Source organism: Pogonomyrmex barbatus, unplaced genomic scaffold (genome assembly GCF_055798465.1).
Source record: "Pogonomyrmex barbatus isolate J1 unplaced genomic scaffold, ASM5579846v1 scaffold12, whole genome shotgun sequence".
NCBI classification, from domain to species: Eukaryota; Metazoa; Arthropoda; class Insecta; order Hymenoptera; family Formicidae; genus Pogonomyrmex; species Pogonomyrmex barbatus.
The window spans coordinates 7,323,159-7,335,949 of record NW_028297108.1 but is presented as its reverse complement, the minus strand read 5'-3'; the positions used below and the strand labels follow the sequence as shown (position 1 = coordinate 7,335,949).

Here is a 12,791-nt window from a genome sequence, read left to right as displayed (position 1 = left end):
TCCATACTATTTTTATACTTTGATGTATACTCATCACTTACTACTGGCCGATACGCGAGCATCGTCTACTACTGAAAAATGCCGAACGTAGAATAGAAAGAGACTCGCTTTAATGTGTTCTTTCTAATTTTAAAGGGGCGATTAATAAATTGTTAATTTAACAAAAAAAATTCAAATTGAAAAAAATCACCATAAAAAGAAATGACAATTTCAAAATTATTTTTTTCTATAAAAAATTAGAGTTTATACAATTTCATGGATTAAATACATCAAATTATAATTAAATATAAATATTATAAAATTATTATTAAATATAAATTAAAGTTAATCAAAATAATAATTAAATTCACAATGATCTAATTTTGGTTGTTACATCGTAAATGTTATTACCTTCATGTCACACATTTGTATTTAATATTGATCTTTAATGAATAACAACGAAAGGAATTTTTCAATCAGATAATCTTTAAATAATCCTAAAATAGTAGCAATACTCATCACTCGTTCTCATGTATTTTTTTTTTCAATATTTAACTTTCAGTTGAAAACGATTAATCCGATATTGCGCCACCGACTCAGAAGCACTCACTCTCTCACTCAGAAACAAAAGGAAATCTCAATAGAGATTATCGTGAATGTACGTGAATAAATATTTGGTGTCTTTATTTCGGATAGACATTCTTTCACATTACGGTATCTTACAGCGTCACTGATACCGTGCGGATACATTACGGCGATTGCACATTACGGTGAGAAGATCGTTCAGAGATTAGAGCTTATTAAAGCTATATGATATAACGCGCAGCATAACTATGCACGCACACAAAATATAGTGATTTCTGAAACTAGAAATTATGTTATAGTCTCATGGTATATGTATACGTATATTTATATATACGATATATAATATATAATATGGTACAAGCTTATACATTATATAATCACGCGGACTCTCATTAAATAGCCCAGTTTATCAGTTAGAATTATCGATTACAAAAAATAAGTGTGTACATATATATATATATATATATATCTATATATCTCTTTTATTTTGCTTTGCATTTTAAGGTAAGACCTCCTTGGCTGCGAGACCGCGTCTCGCTTATCCAAATACTTGCTTATCTAACGGACTATTGGCACGTACGCGTTTTCTTGGACCGCTGTTACGCTCAAGAATCTAAATCGAAGGGCTCTAACGACACGGTACGTCGCAATCTTAAAACTTAATGTATCACGTATGTATTATGGGGGGAAAAAAAGAAAAAAAAACAATGGCGAGACAAAGTGTAGCGTGTATATAAATACATATATAAACCGAATCGATTTCTTTTAATGCAATTTTCTAAATGATATGTTTCGCGAGAATTGCAATTGATTTGTTTTCACGACATTAGATAAGATTGCAATAAATCAAGTATCATGTCACAGCACGAGGACACAGTCTTTCTCCTTACATAATATATAGATATACAAAGAGACTCTTTAAGAAATATTAAACTTATGCAGACATTACACGCGAGGAAATTAACAGGAAGTTACAAGTTATGCGAATGTGATTGCTTATAATCGAATGTAATCGAATTATGCTTGTCGCATATATATTCTCTCGCGTTTGTATTTCCTCCAACGTTCAAGCTGAAAACGATCTCCGCCCTGTTTAACTTTTCACTTCCTTACACGATCGCATTTTTATTACAAGAATATTGCTGCTTCGATCGTAAACAAATTAGAATCTCTCTTGGATCATTGTATCATAATATCAAGTATGTGTGCAAGCGTATAGTAATATACGCATTCTTTAATATAGAGATAATATTAATGTGCACATATATATATATATATATAATAGAGGCTTATATAGAGAAGACTGGCTTGACCGAAATATACTTCACGAAGAGCGAGATCACTTCGGCATCATTGAGAATTCGATCAATATCAATATCAATATTATCATTAGAAAAAATACGTTAAATTTATTTGCGATATTTAAAATGAGTCTTATATCTTTATTGAAGACATTAACCATTTCTATGATCTTCCATAGACGCAATTCATAAGTACATTTTCACTTGAAGATTACAAAAATGTGCAATTAATTATTTATTTACTATTATCATATCAGAGTAATAAAACATAATGATTGATATTTTTCTTTGTGCGTAAGTGGATTAAATTGGGCCGCGTTTTGAAATACCATTTGAAATACCATTTTTTTTTATCATCTTAATCTTAAAGTATGTACATTAAGCAAAGTGCGAAAATTAAAAAAAAAAATTAGATCCATGTCTGATATCGACGTTCAGAAAAATCTTTCCATGGCAGTATGTGTTGCAGGTATCAGAAATAAAACATTTCGCCGACGTACGTAAATGGAACTATCAGCTATTACATTTAAAGACAATATTTAGCATCTCGATATTTAGTATCTTGATAATCAAAATAGTTTAGCTTCAGGAAATTGTGATATTACGCCAAAAATATTGTAAAAGTGCGATTTAACTCTAACATGTAATATTTTCAAATTCGTTAATTCTGCATGAGATAATGAGTGACATATACGCATCTTTCACATTTCTAAAAAATTCAATCATCAGATTCGACAATTAAAGACATGACAAAATGACGTGAAATATTATTATAGAGTAGGTAAAATATGAAATACTCACCGCATCAAATATACCGTACACACGTGTTCAAAAAAATACTATTTCTGTTATCTTCGGCAAAGTGGAATATTTCGCGACATTCGGAAACTCCGTTGAGGTGATTACTTTAACGTGTCTTGACAACGAACAATAATTAAGTTTTGTATTGCTATATAAATTATACGCGCGAATAACAGAGACATACAAGAATAAACATCGCGTGATACGCGCAATGATAAGAATTTAAATTTACATTCAGTCTAGCGACTTCGATCTGTCTAATTTGTGTTTACTTTCAGGATCAAAGTTTGCATTTCGATTCGTCGTATGAAGACCTCGGGCCTCTTCGACGTTGTCACTCGGAGGCGATTGCACATTTTCAAAAATAAAGGATTCTAATATCACATTATTGGATGGATTTGATTGAGAAGAATTCGCATCTCGTTCTAGAGAGCTCGTATTACAAGGCGCGCCTTCGGGTGCTGCCGTCTGAGCGGAATTAAAAGTGCTCCGTTGAAAATTCGATAAGTCTCTCGGGAGAACTCTTTGGAAGCCGTCACCTTGATAAATGACACCTCCGGTGTGTCTGCGCGGTAATCGCAAGGAACCGCCGTAATCTTTACGTTCTCTCGGGAAACTTCTTCGCGTCGCAGAAATCACGGAAAACGTACGCTTCAATTCGCTCACGTTTCCGTTTTCCTCCGACTTAGGCGAGAGAGCGTGTGTATCTGCGGTCATTACGCATCTCTGCTGAGACGCTCTGTTCTCGTTCTGCACGGTAATTTTACCGTGGACTCGCAGCATAGATTGATCATTTCCACGCCAAGGACTGCGTTCTCCGTAGCTGCCGGTCGCAGCGTCAATATTGAGCATCGCGTGTCCCATTGTACTCGATGGAAGCTCGTAAACGCGAGCCACATTTTCAACATCTGATGCGTCGGGCAGTCTGTCCGTCGGATACCCTGACAAACGTTGCGGGCTACTCTGGTAACTGCGACTGAAATTACTTCCCCCAGATGCGATCGGTTCTTCTGGATATTCCAAAGGAACGCACGCATTTTGCGTGCCAACCACACCGTTTCCAGTGCAATATTGGGAGAAGTGCGCGAACGGGACATTCTCGTGACCGTCAAGTTGATGGGCATTCGCGTTGTCACCTTGACATTGACTCGAATTACCGTCCACTAATCTCGCCGGAGAATTACAAGTGTAGAAAAAACACTGCGGTACACTCGAAATCGGTGTCACATTCGCCGTGGTCTGCAGGCTTAGCCGTGCGGCAGAAGACTCTGGTGACGCCGGATTGGAGATTTTGCCACGTGTCTGCGCTATGACTGTCTCATAACTAGGCGGAGGACCGTATAATTGATAATAAGGACAATTGGCATCATTTAATACGACGTTCATATTCTGATAGTGCGTCGATGTAGTCGCGTTACCATTATATGCTGGCGCTGCTGTACTTCTCTGTGGACCTGTTTCAAGAAAATTTATGTAAGTAAAATCGTTGCGCTGTCTTCACATTTTTGTAAAGCAAATCCGTTGGAAAATCTGATCAAAAATACGAACCTTTCCACATGCGATGTAATAGGACGGTATTTCTTGCTGAATTGTATGTAATACGAGCCTGCTGCGCTTGACAAGGAGTGTTACGAAGAGAATTTTGCGATCGACTATTAGAAGATCGAGTTGGAATAGCCGAAGCTGCGGCTCTGTATCTGCCCTGCAACCAATATCGATACCACCAACCACCACCAGAACAGACCAAAAACATGATTATAACCAGGATCCTAAAAAATTCATCATACAACACTGTCGTGTTACGTAACAAAAAAAGTGTAAATTATATAAAACATTATCGTAATTATTATTGAAATGTAAAAAATGAATTATCAAAAATTTCATTTACCAGTAGTACCATAAGTGATGGAAATGGAATCCAGGCGACACGCAACAACCAAAAGCGCAACAATACTCTGTTCTTGAACATCTGCAAATATCAAATAATCGGTGTAAATTTCAGTGCTTCATATATAAACAATTGTTTAAACTGAAATATGTGTGTCATAACTAATAAATTGACAAAGAAAAAATTGGTTACTGAAAATCAAATACAATAAGAAATATATTAAAAATATAATACAAATATTCTTGTTAATTAAAAATTACATGAGTGAAGGAGAAATCACAGCTTGAAACAAAAAAAACAAATTATGATAAATGATTAATGAATACAACTTACTCGTAATATTTTATTTCTCCAGGCATATCAGAGGCACAGTACTTTGCTTCTGCCTGAAAGAAAGAAATTTCAATATTGCTTACAAAAATTCATATCAAGCGAATAATCTTATATTTAATCTAGTAGAATTGTTTAATCGGCAGTATATCTAATATCATAACAGAAACTTCTAACAATATTATAACACACTCCAACATTATAAAATTCCGATATTTTGATTGACACGCAAATGAAAATGACGAAACAGAATGCAATTAAAGAAAGGTATAAAATTGTTTGAGCAAACCGTTTCCAAATTCGCGTGTGTGCAATTTTTTTTTTCACGAGAGAGAAACCGAGAGGAGCGAGCGTCGTTTTTAGCTCGCGTGAAGGACGAGGCAACTCACGTAAACGAGACACTTCGATGTACCCACGAATATCGCGAGTTTCTTCTTGCTGTTGCGAGCCATCTCGTCGTGGGATACCCGCGTCGTCGTTTCCGAGTCAAGCACGATGAGACTTAGCACGGTGTTTTGACATAATCGCCATCTCCCAACGTCCGCGGTGTACACACAACATTGCACATTGCACTTATTGATTTCAATTTCGGAACTCAACAATGACGTCAGCTCTTCACCAGGGTTACCACCACCGCAGAAGCAAGCGATCGCTGAACGCCGCGGTGATGACGCACTCAACGCGCCATCACAAATCGTCGTGATGATAAATTCGTGACGATAACTCGAAATTCTAAATCGAGTCAAAATCTCTCGGGAAAGAAAAATAATTCTCAAAAAGAATAACATTTCCGATTTGCTTTTTTTTTATAATCACATAAATATTTTTTAAAGGGTGCAAAATTATTTTAGTTAAAACAAAACTTATAACAATAAATGATTCATTCTACGCATAAAGATTTTCTCTATGAAAGTTTCGGATCCGTCAATGAATAGATTAAAGATCATTACAGCAGAAGGCATATTTTTTTTATTTTTTTCAAAGTCTTGCGTGATAAATAAGTTGACTATAAATAGATGATACAAAATAAAAAAATTGATAATTATATATATGTATATAGATTTATGTCTTTTTATTTCCTTATTTATAATATATTATAATTGTACAAACTTAATTCGCATCTTTCGGTGTTTTTATACATGCTGCTCTATTTAAGTGAACAGATACAGCACACGAAGGCATGATTATTACAATAATCTTCGTTTTACATGAATTTCATCCACATTCTCTTTAAAGATTATAATCGCATGATAACGAAAGCAGCCAAATATAAAGATGCAGAATAGCGAAATAACCAATTTTGTATTAGCCACAATCTGCAATTAATCTTATCTTTTTCAAAATTTTACTCGATTTCTTTTTAGATCACAGTCTTATTATAAAGGCGTATTGATATATGTATCCTTTCTCATTGATTGCTTTTCATTTTGCGATTCTTTAATCGCCTTTGCCTCGATTTAGATACTGTGTGTTTTACCACAGATCTCAAGAGATACAAAAAGAGCATATTTTAATTTATCTTTCTTCTTACAAAGATAGATTAGATATTAAATTATATCTAAAATCTGCATTGCGTAAAGTCTCCAACTTTAGGAAGAGAGAGAAATGTAATATTAATGTTATAAATCAAGTTTTCACAGCATATAAAATTGGAATAGATACTATACAAATGTTTACACGAGTTTATATATAATACATTAGATTCGGAAATTCATTACGTAATGCTTATTATTAGCATGCATTTGACAATATTTTTTTTCTCTTTACGTATCGCTTGTCTATACATATACATATATTTCGTCTCGATTCTATCACAAGAAAATGTATCTGTAGTTTATCTACCGAATGGATTTAGATTTCTATCATAATCGTCATCATCGTTGCCAGCCATATCATTATCAATGTCATTTTTAAAAGGATTATTCGCATCGTCATCGTCATCATCGTCGACATCGTTGGCGAAGGGATTTTTAGATTCATCATAATCGTCAGTCTCAAAGGGTTTCGATTGCACAATAGGGACTTTAGATGAGTGAAAGGGCTTCTCGATCGGTGATGATTTTGGTGTGATACTATTCAAAATACGAGCTTCCCTGATCGGTACTGGCGAAGCTTTTGTGGAATTACCACGTGGCGTCGATAAACCGCTTCCCGTTCCCGATATATTTGCCTCTAATGATGAGGAATATACGTCTGGCTTAACAAAATTTCGGAAACGTTCCTCCGTTACTAACGTAGGGACATCATATCCAGTTCGTCGAGATCCTTCCATTTTTCCTGTTGAATTGTAAATGTTCGAATTTCGGAAATAATGAATTGATATATACAAAAAATGAAAAATTAAATCGTACCTGAAAGAGAACTTTTTCCCTCATTTAACCTGAGTCTCGCTTCCGCACCTGGACCATAATTTAACTTAGGCTCTTCCAATTTAATCGGTGTAGGTAACGATTTATCTGTATCAGTAATTACTGTTAATTTCTTAAAAACGCCTCTACCAAAATAGTCGGCTACTAAGGAGAATGGATCTTCCGCTCGATCGAGAAGACTGTGGAAAGTTTCATGTAGATCTCTTGATTGCTCTTGTGCTCTTATAATATCTAATAATTTCTTGTTGTTTGGCAAGCATGCTGGACATTCGTTCTCATTTTCCGAAAAACTTTGAAAGCAACTGTCACAAGGAAGATATGTAAAATTATAATAAATTATAATAATAAATTTTTTATATATACACAAGTGAATAATAAACATAGTAATAATATTAGGAAAAAGCTTACTGTTGATGATACGAATGTTGACACATGAAATGCACAGATGGTAATTCTAATTGATGATGGCACGCGCTACATCTTGAACCTTGAAAGATTATCGTATTATTCTTTATTGCTTCTATTTGTTCCCGCAATTTAAGAGTATCAGCCCTGTATTTTTCCGTTAATTCCATGTCAGCTTGAGTTTGTTCATTTTCCGTTCGTAATACACTGCACAAATAACTTCTAACGTCTCCCAATGTACAAGTCAAGGATGTAGAAATTGCATCAATGACCATCAAGGGAGATAATAGTTTTTCTTGTGCTATAATAATTTTAAATGTATTTAATTGAACGTAATTGATATTCCATAAATATACTAACCGATATAAGCTAATATATCCGCAAGAAGTTTTGTTGGGGCATCTTTATTTTTAGCTACGCTCCATAAAGCTTGTACCCAAAGATTAGGATCCTGATGACCAAATCTCTTGCAAGTGGCGAGAATTTGTTCGCTATCTCCTTCGCGTAAGTGAAATCTCAATATTTCTTGATATCTAAAATAATAATGCAATTGCATTTGTGTGCATGCGTGTGTATTTCTATATAATTATTCATAACACACATATATACATATATATATATATATATATATATATATATATATATATATACACACATACATACATATATACATATATATACATTATATTACATATGACTTACAGTTTACTCTCTTCGTAAAGGAAGAGTAATCCCTTTCTGAAATTATGCTGATGACAGAGTATTAATATCTGGTCTTTATCGTAACGAGCTTCGGAATTCTGCAGAAGTCGTACAATTTTCTGTTCATATTGTAGTTTAGCTACGTCGTTATCTAAAGCCGACCAAACATGTAAATAATGTTCCATTAATGTATTATAAATAAGTGTACTCCATCTATAAAAAAATATCAACAAATGAAAAATTAATTTCATGATAAAAAATATCCACATTCTCTCTTTATCATAAAAAATACTAACTTTGTATCTGATTTAACTAAATGCTCCAAAAACTCTACGAGTCGTTCAGAATTATTTAGAAATAAGTGAATAAAATCTTCTGGACTAGCTTTATCAACACGCTGCTCTGTATAGCTATTTAAAGCTTCCTACAAAAGATAAAAAAATTCATAAATTTTTATCTTTTAATTTTTTCATACATAATAACTTGAGTTAATAAAAGAATGTAGGAACAAGACAAATGTGTATACCTGATCTACAAGAGGTTTGTTGGCAGGTTTATAATTTGTACATAAAGCTTTCAGAAACTGTGTGGATTCATTTGGCACATTTTCTATTAAAATATTTCCATATTTCTTCATATTAGCTTCTGCCTAAAAATGTTTTAAATATTTTTGATATGGATATTTTACCTTTTTTTCATTCAAGAAAAAAATATGTATAACCTCTTCAAATTCTAATGTTGCCATGTACTCTAAAGCCTTTTTATATTCTTGTTTGTCTTCAATTTGAATACGAAGATACCACTCATGTTTATTATGTTTCTGGGCAAGTAATAAAGCATCCTCTGGCGACGCTTGGCGACAAACTTTTATCGCTATTTCCACATCGAAATCGACCTCACGATCTTTTGTCTAAATTATATATGACATAATATAATTGTACTTATGTATTGACAAATACTTTATTTTGCATTTCAACTTACCATAATAAACTCTTTCAATTTATCAGTATGATTAAGCTTAGTATAACAATTTAGTAACAAAGTAGTATGATCCTCCGTTGCCTGTCCATTTTTATGCAATGCTTGCAAATATGTCGTCAAATTATCGATATGTTGGGAATCCAAGAATTTTCTTATCACATAAGATGGTTCCAATTTGCCTATAGTCTTTATATATTGCTCTATAGCACCGTTATGATCCCCTTTGGAATATAAATGATCTCCATATTGACGGAAAATATCTATAAGACCTTCCGCATCATATTGCTGATTTTTAGCTATTCTATAATAACACAAAGTTATATTATTAAAAGCTTTTGCCTTAACACTTTGATATTAATAATTACAATCAAATCAATAATCAATCAACAATCAAATCCAATATATATACCTTATAGATACATCATATAAATTCTTTTTAAAGAGCAACGCCAATTTAGATTGCAAGTCTTTCTCATCTAAATGATATAGTTTATTATCTCCACTAAGTATGAAAAATCCACCCCACTCGGACAAAACTGCCTGGACAGACACCATCGGCGCAGAGAATACAATGAACTTATTTTGAATATCAAGCACAGTAATGATGTGCTTATCGACACCAGGAGGTATTGGTTCTATTGTACTATGGAAATTTAATATGTGTAATATAACACATCTTTAATATAAAAGATATAAAATAATTAGAAAAAAATATATAATATATTTATTACTTGGGTTTTGCAGATATAGTTGTTGTCGTTCTTGGTACATTCGCTGCTTCTTTTGCCACTATCACCAAATATGTCCTGAACCATTCCAGCATTATCTTTTGACCCTCTACTGCATAGCATGGACCCCTACCGTCTGGTGTATAACAATAAATAGCCTGAAAATGTTTTTCTTTAGAAACGAATAAATGTAAAGTGTAAAGTAGATGTAAAGTAAGTAGTAAATGTAAAGTAAGTAAATGTAAAGCAGAAGCTAAAGTAGTAAATGTAAAGTAGAAGCTAAAGTAGTAAATGTAAAGTAGAAGCATAAGGGAAATACATGTGCGAACATACGTCATTACGTCCGATCATGAAGTGACTGTCTTGCATAGACTCGGCGAGTACACTACATTTTCGCATGCAACCCATATTATCCAAAGTAGATTTGAATTCCTTGTCCTTAACAGTAATATTATACAAGAACACGCTATTCTGTGTAGCGACGAACAGGTGCGTCTGTTTGCCAGTCGCTCGTATCGCGAGGCCGGTAATAGACAGATTGACATCCTTTAAGACTTTTATTTTATTTTTTCTCTCTCGAGTTAGATCGCCTCTGAAAAAAAATTTAAACGTGAACATACTATAAATTAGCATACTGTATAATGACATAAAATATATAATAAATTATATAAAAAAATAATAACACGTAGTGGGCAACAAAATGCAATTGTTCTTGAATTTATGTAAGTTCAAAAATAAAAAGATTATTATTATATAACAAAGATCCTGTGTTTGAACATAATCTTAATCTGTATATAATAATTGTTTATCTTTTTTCTTCTAATATTAACAATATATAAGAGTAATTCACTTACCTATACAACATAATAGAGCCATCTCCAAACCCGATAGCCATTAATGTAAGACTAGTATGCACACATAAAGCTGTCGGGGGGACTGCTCTATAGCTAGGTATGGCTCTGCTTATTCGAACGCATGTTGGATTACCTTGTTTATCAGGCTTGGCCAAGTTCCAAACCTTTATAGTAGGATTACATCCAGGCTCATCCTCCTATTTATTATCATAATTAAATCAAATTTATCATATATTCTTTGGCAATTTAAGAAAATTGCAATGGGAAATCATAGCACTCTTACGCCGATAGTAAATAGAAAAGTGGAATGTTGGACTTGCTGCGTCAACGTCAGTGTCATCTCATAAGCCCGGAAAGTCGTGATCTCATACGATCTGTTTATTACATGTACATTGCCTGTGTTGTCCCCAAACACCAGATTACCATTGCCACTGGTAGCTGTCGCAATCTGTGCATCCTATATGAAAGACATAATGACAATGATAAATCAGAAATTCTTTCCCGTTCATGACGGAAGCATGTGACAATTAATCAGAAGAATCAACTCACTCCAAACGCCTTAGCGATCTTTCCCTCGTCGACCTCCCTCTTCAAGTCGAAGAAATTAAAGCGCCTCCACTAAAAGGATAAGAAGATTTCTTTTTCCTTAAAATGCTTCCAATCCTAGAGGATTATCTTGCACATTCACATTCAAATTTTCACAAATACTATCGGCTATAATTAACCAATGTGGATTGTACCATATAAAAATACAACTAGATACAAATACATTTACGCATTCGTCAACAACGAAAAATGTGCACTCGTATAAATAAATACGTGCATGCGTGTTAAATACATAAATGTGTACGAGTATCCAAAATGAGTAGTGTAATGAGCTCAAGTCTACGGATATGTCGAGCCTAAATAACTGGGCGATCAGTTACTCCGGACAAGGAAGGTTAGCGTCGACATTCTAGGTTATACCGAACGTCGAGCGGGAGAGAGATGACAAATAAATTGCGAAGAGAAATAATTATATACTGACCTCCAGGAACGCCATGATACGCGAGCGAAGTGATTTTCAGTTGCACATGTACCCGGCGGAAATTGAGCTACCGGTGGTTTATGTACGAAACTTTGACAGCGACGCGAACGATCGATCCACCCGCTGTCTCTCGTACAGCTGCTCCCTGTCAGCTGTTCGCGACAGCTGTTGCGCGCATGCGCAACGGCTACCTCCGTATCACCGCGCGAAGTTGGCCGCGGCTCGAGGTTTCCCGCGCAAGATGGCGACATCAGTGCGGCTGGACGGGTGCGCCTCCAACGACGGTGATGTGAAAATTTTCTCGCCCGCGAGTCGCCCAAATTTTATCGTATTTTATTTACGTGATAGAATAACAAAAGAGCAAGAGCGGCGATTTGAAAGCGTTCGGCAAAGCGTTCGCCGCGAAAGTGGAGAATCACGAAGAGATACGATACATCGCTTTACACGTTTACAGGTATTCGTTGCTTTTTCCATTTCTTATCAGTTCGTATTTCTCGCGAACTTCGTACTTTCATAGCGATCATTGCGCTCTCGCAATGAATATTTTAACGTTCCGAAGATATAAGTAGCGCCAAGGAAACGTCAAGCGATTGAATTTGAATAATTGAAATTATCTGATGTGGAATTAAAAAAAAGGAAGAAAATTGCTCTTTTATTTCCAATACATATTGCGTTTTCAGTATTTTTTATTGCTTGAGTTTCAGATATAAATTGACATTTACGGACCGATCACTGCTTAAGTTCAAATTGTTTAAAGTATTCGAATAAATCGAATATACAATATATTTGAATTTTTTATCTGGGGCCTAGTTCTGAAAGTTCACTTTAGACGAAATTCGTC

The 12,791-nt window shown here is 34.4% G+C and overlaps 2 protein-coding genes and 2 long non-coding RNA genes across 4 annotated transcripts in view; 2 read left to right on the top strand and 2 right to left on the bottom strand.

The window, feature by feature from the left end:
- Positions 1-638: 638 nt before the first annotated feature.
- Positions 639-5,410, bottom strand: LOC105427202 (uncharacterized). The gene is made up of 5 exons (XM_011638858.3): positions 5,274-5,410; positions 4,888-4,940; positions 4,555-4,635; positions 4,215-4,435; positions 639-4,120 (listed from the first exon to the last, which is right to left on the bottom strand). Exons 1-5 carry the CDS (start codon positions 5,334-5,336, stop codon positions 2,901-2,903), a joined length of 1,638 nt encoding a protein of 545 aa, XP_011637160.2. The 5' UTR covers positions 5,337-5,410; the 3' UTR covers positions 639-2,900.
- LOC148937682 (uncharacterized) lies at positions 4,000-6,187 on the top strand. The gene is made up of 2 exons (XR_016138104.1): positions 4,000-4,139; positions 4,237-6,187. It is a non-coding gene; the product is annotated as an uncharacterized LOC148937682 (long non-coding RNA).
- On the bottom strand, positions 5,927-12,170 carry Vps11 (vacuolar protein sorting 11). The gene is made up of 16 exons (XM_011638859.2): positions 11,951-12,170; positions 11,473-11,541; positions 11,207-11,380; positions 10,924-11,120; positions 10,403-10,661; positions 10,073-10,227; positions 9,751-9,984; positions 9,342-9,642; positions 9,082-9,270; positions 8,887-9,009; positions 8,657-8,784; positions 8,361-8,573; positions 8,019-8,191; positions 7,662-7,959; positions 7,236-7,555; positions 5,927-7,161 (listed from the first exon to the last, which is right to left on the bottom strand). Exons 1-16 carry the CDS (start codon positions 11,963-11,965, stop codon positions 6,719-6,721), a joined length of 3,291 nt encoding a protein of 1,096 aa, XP_011637161.2. The 5' UTR covers positions 11,966-12,170; the 3' UTR covers positions 5,927-6,718.
- The window catches only part of LOC148937681 (uncharacterized), a 134,841-nt gene continuing 134,219 nt past the window's right edge, over positions 12,170-12,791 (top strand). The window contains exon 1 of the long non-coding RNA XR_016138105.1: positions 12,170-12,404. This is a non-coding gene — a long non-coding RNA (uncharacterized LOC148937681). The remainder of the gene's footprint in view (positions 12,405-12,791) is intronic.

Bases quoted from the DNA above. Each gene is read 5' to 3' on its own strand.
- LOC105427202 (XM_011638858.3), bottom strand. From the start codon at position 5,336: ATGGCTCGCAACAGCAAGAAGAAACTCGCGATATTCGTGGGTACATCG. The intron at 4,941-5,273 runs GTGAGTTGCCTC...TCTTTCTTTCAG, and splicing joins CATCGAAGTGTCTCGTTTAC to GCAGAAGCAAAGTACTGTGC. The intron at 4,636-4,887 runs GTAAGTTGTATT...TGATATTTGCAG, and splicing joins GGAGAAATAAAATATTACGA to ATGTTCAAGAACAGAGTATT.
- Vps11 (XM_011638859.2), bottom strand. The intron at 8,192-8,360 runs GTAAGTCATATG...TTATTATTTTAG, and splicing joins CTTTACGAAGAGAGTAAACT to ATATCAAGAAATATTGAGAT. The intron at 7,162-7,235 runs GTACGATTTAAT...ACAATTCAACAG, and splicing joins GGGAAAAAGTTCTCTTTCAG to GAAAAATGGAAGGATCTCGA.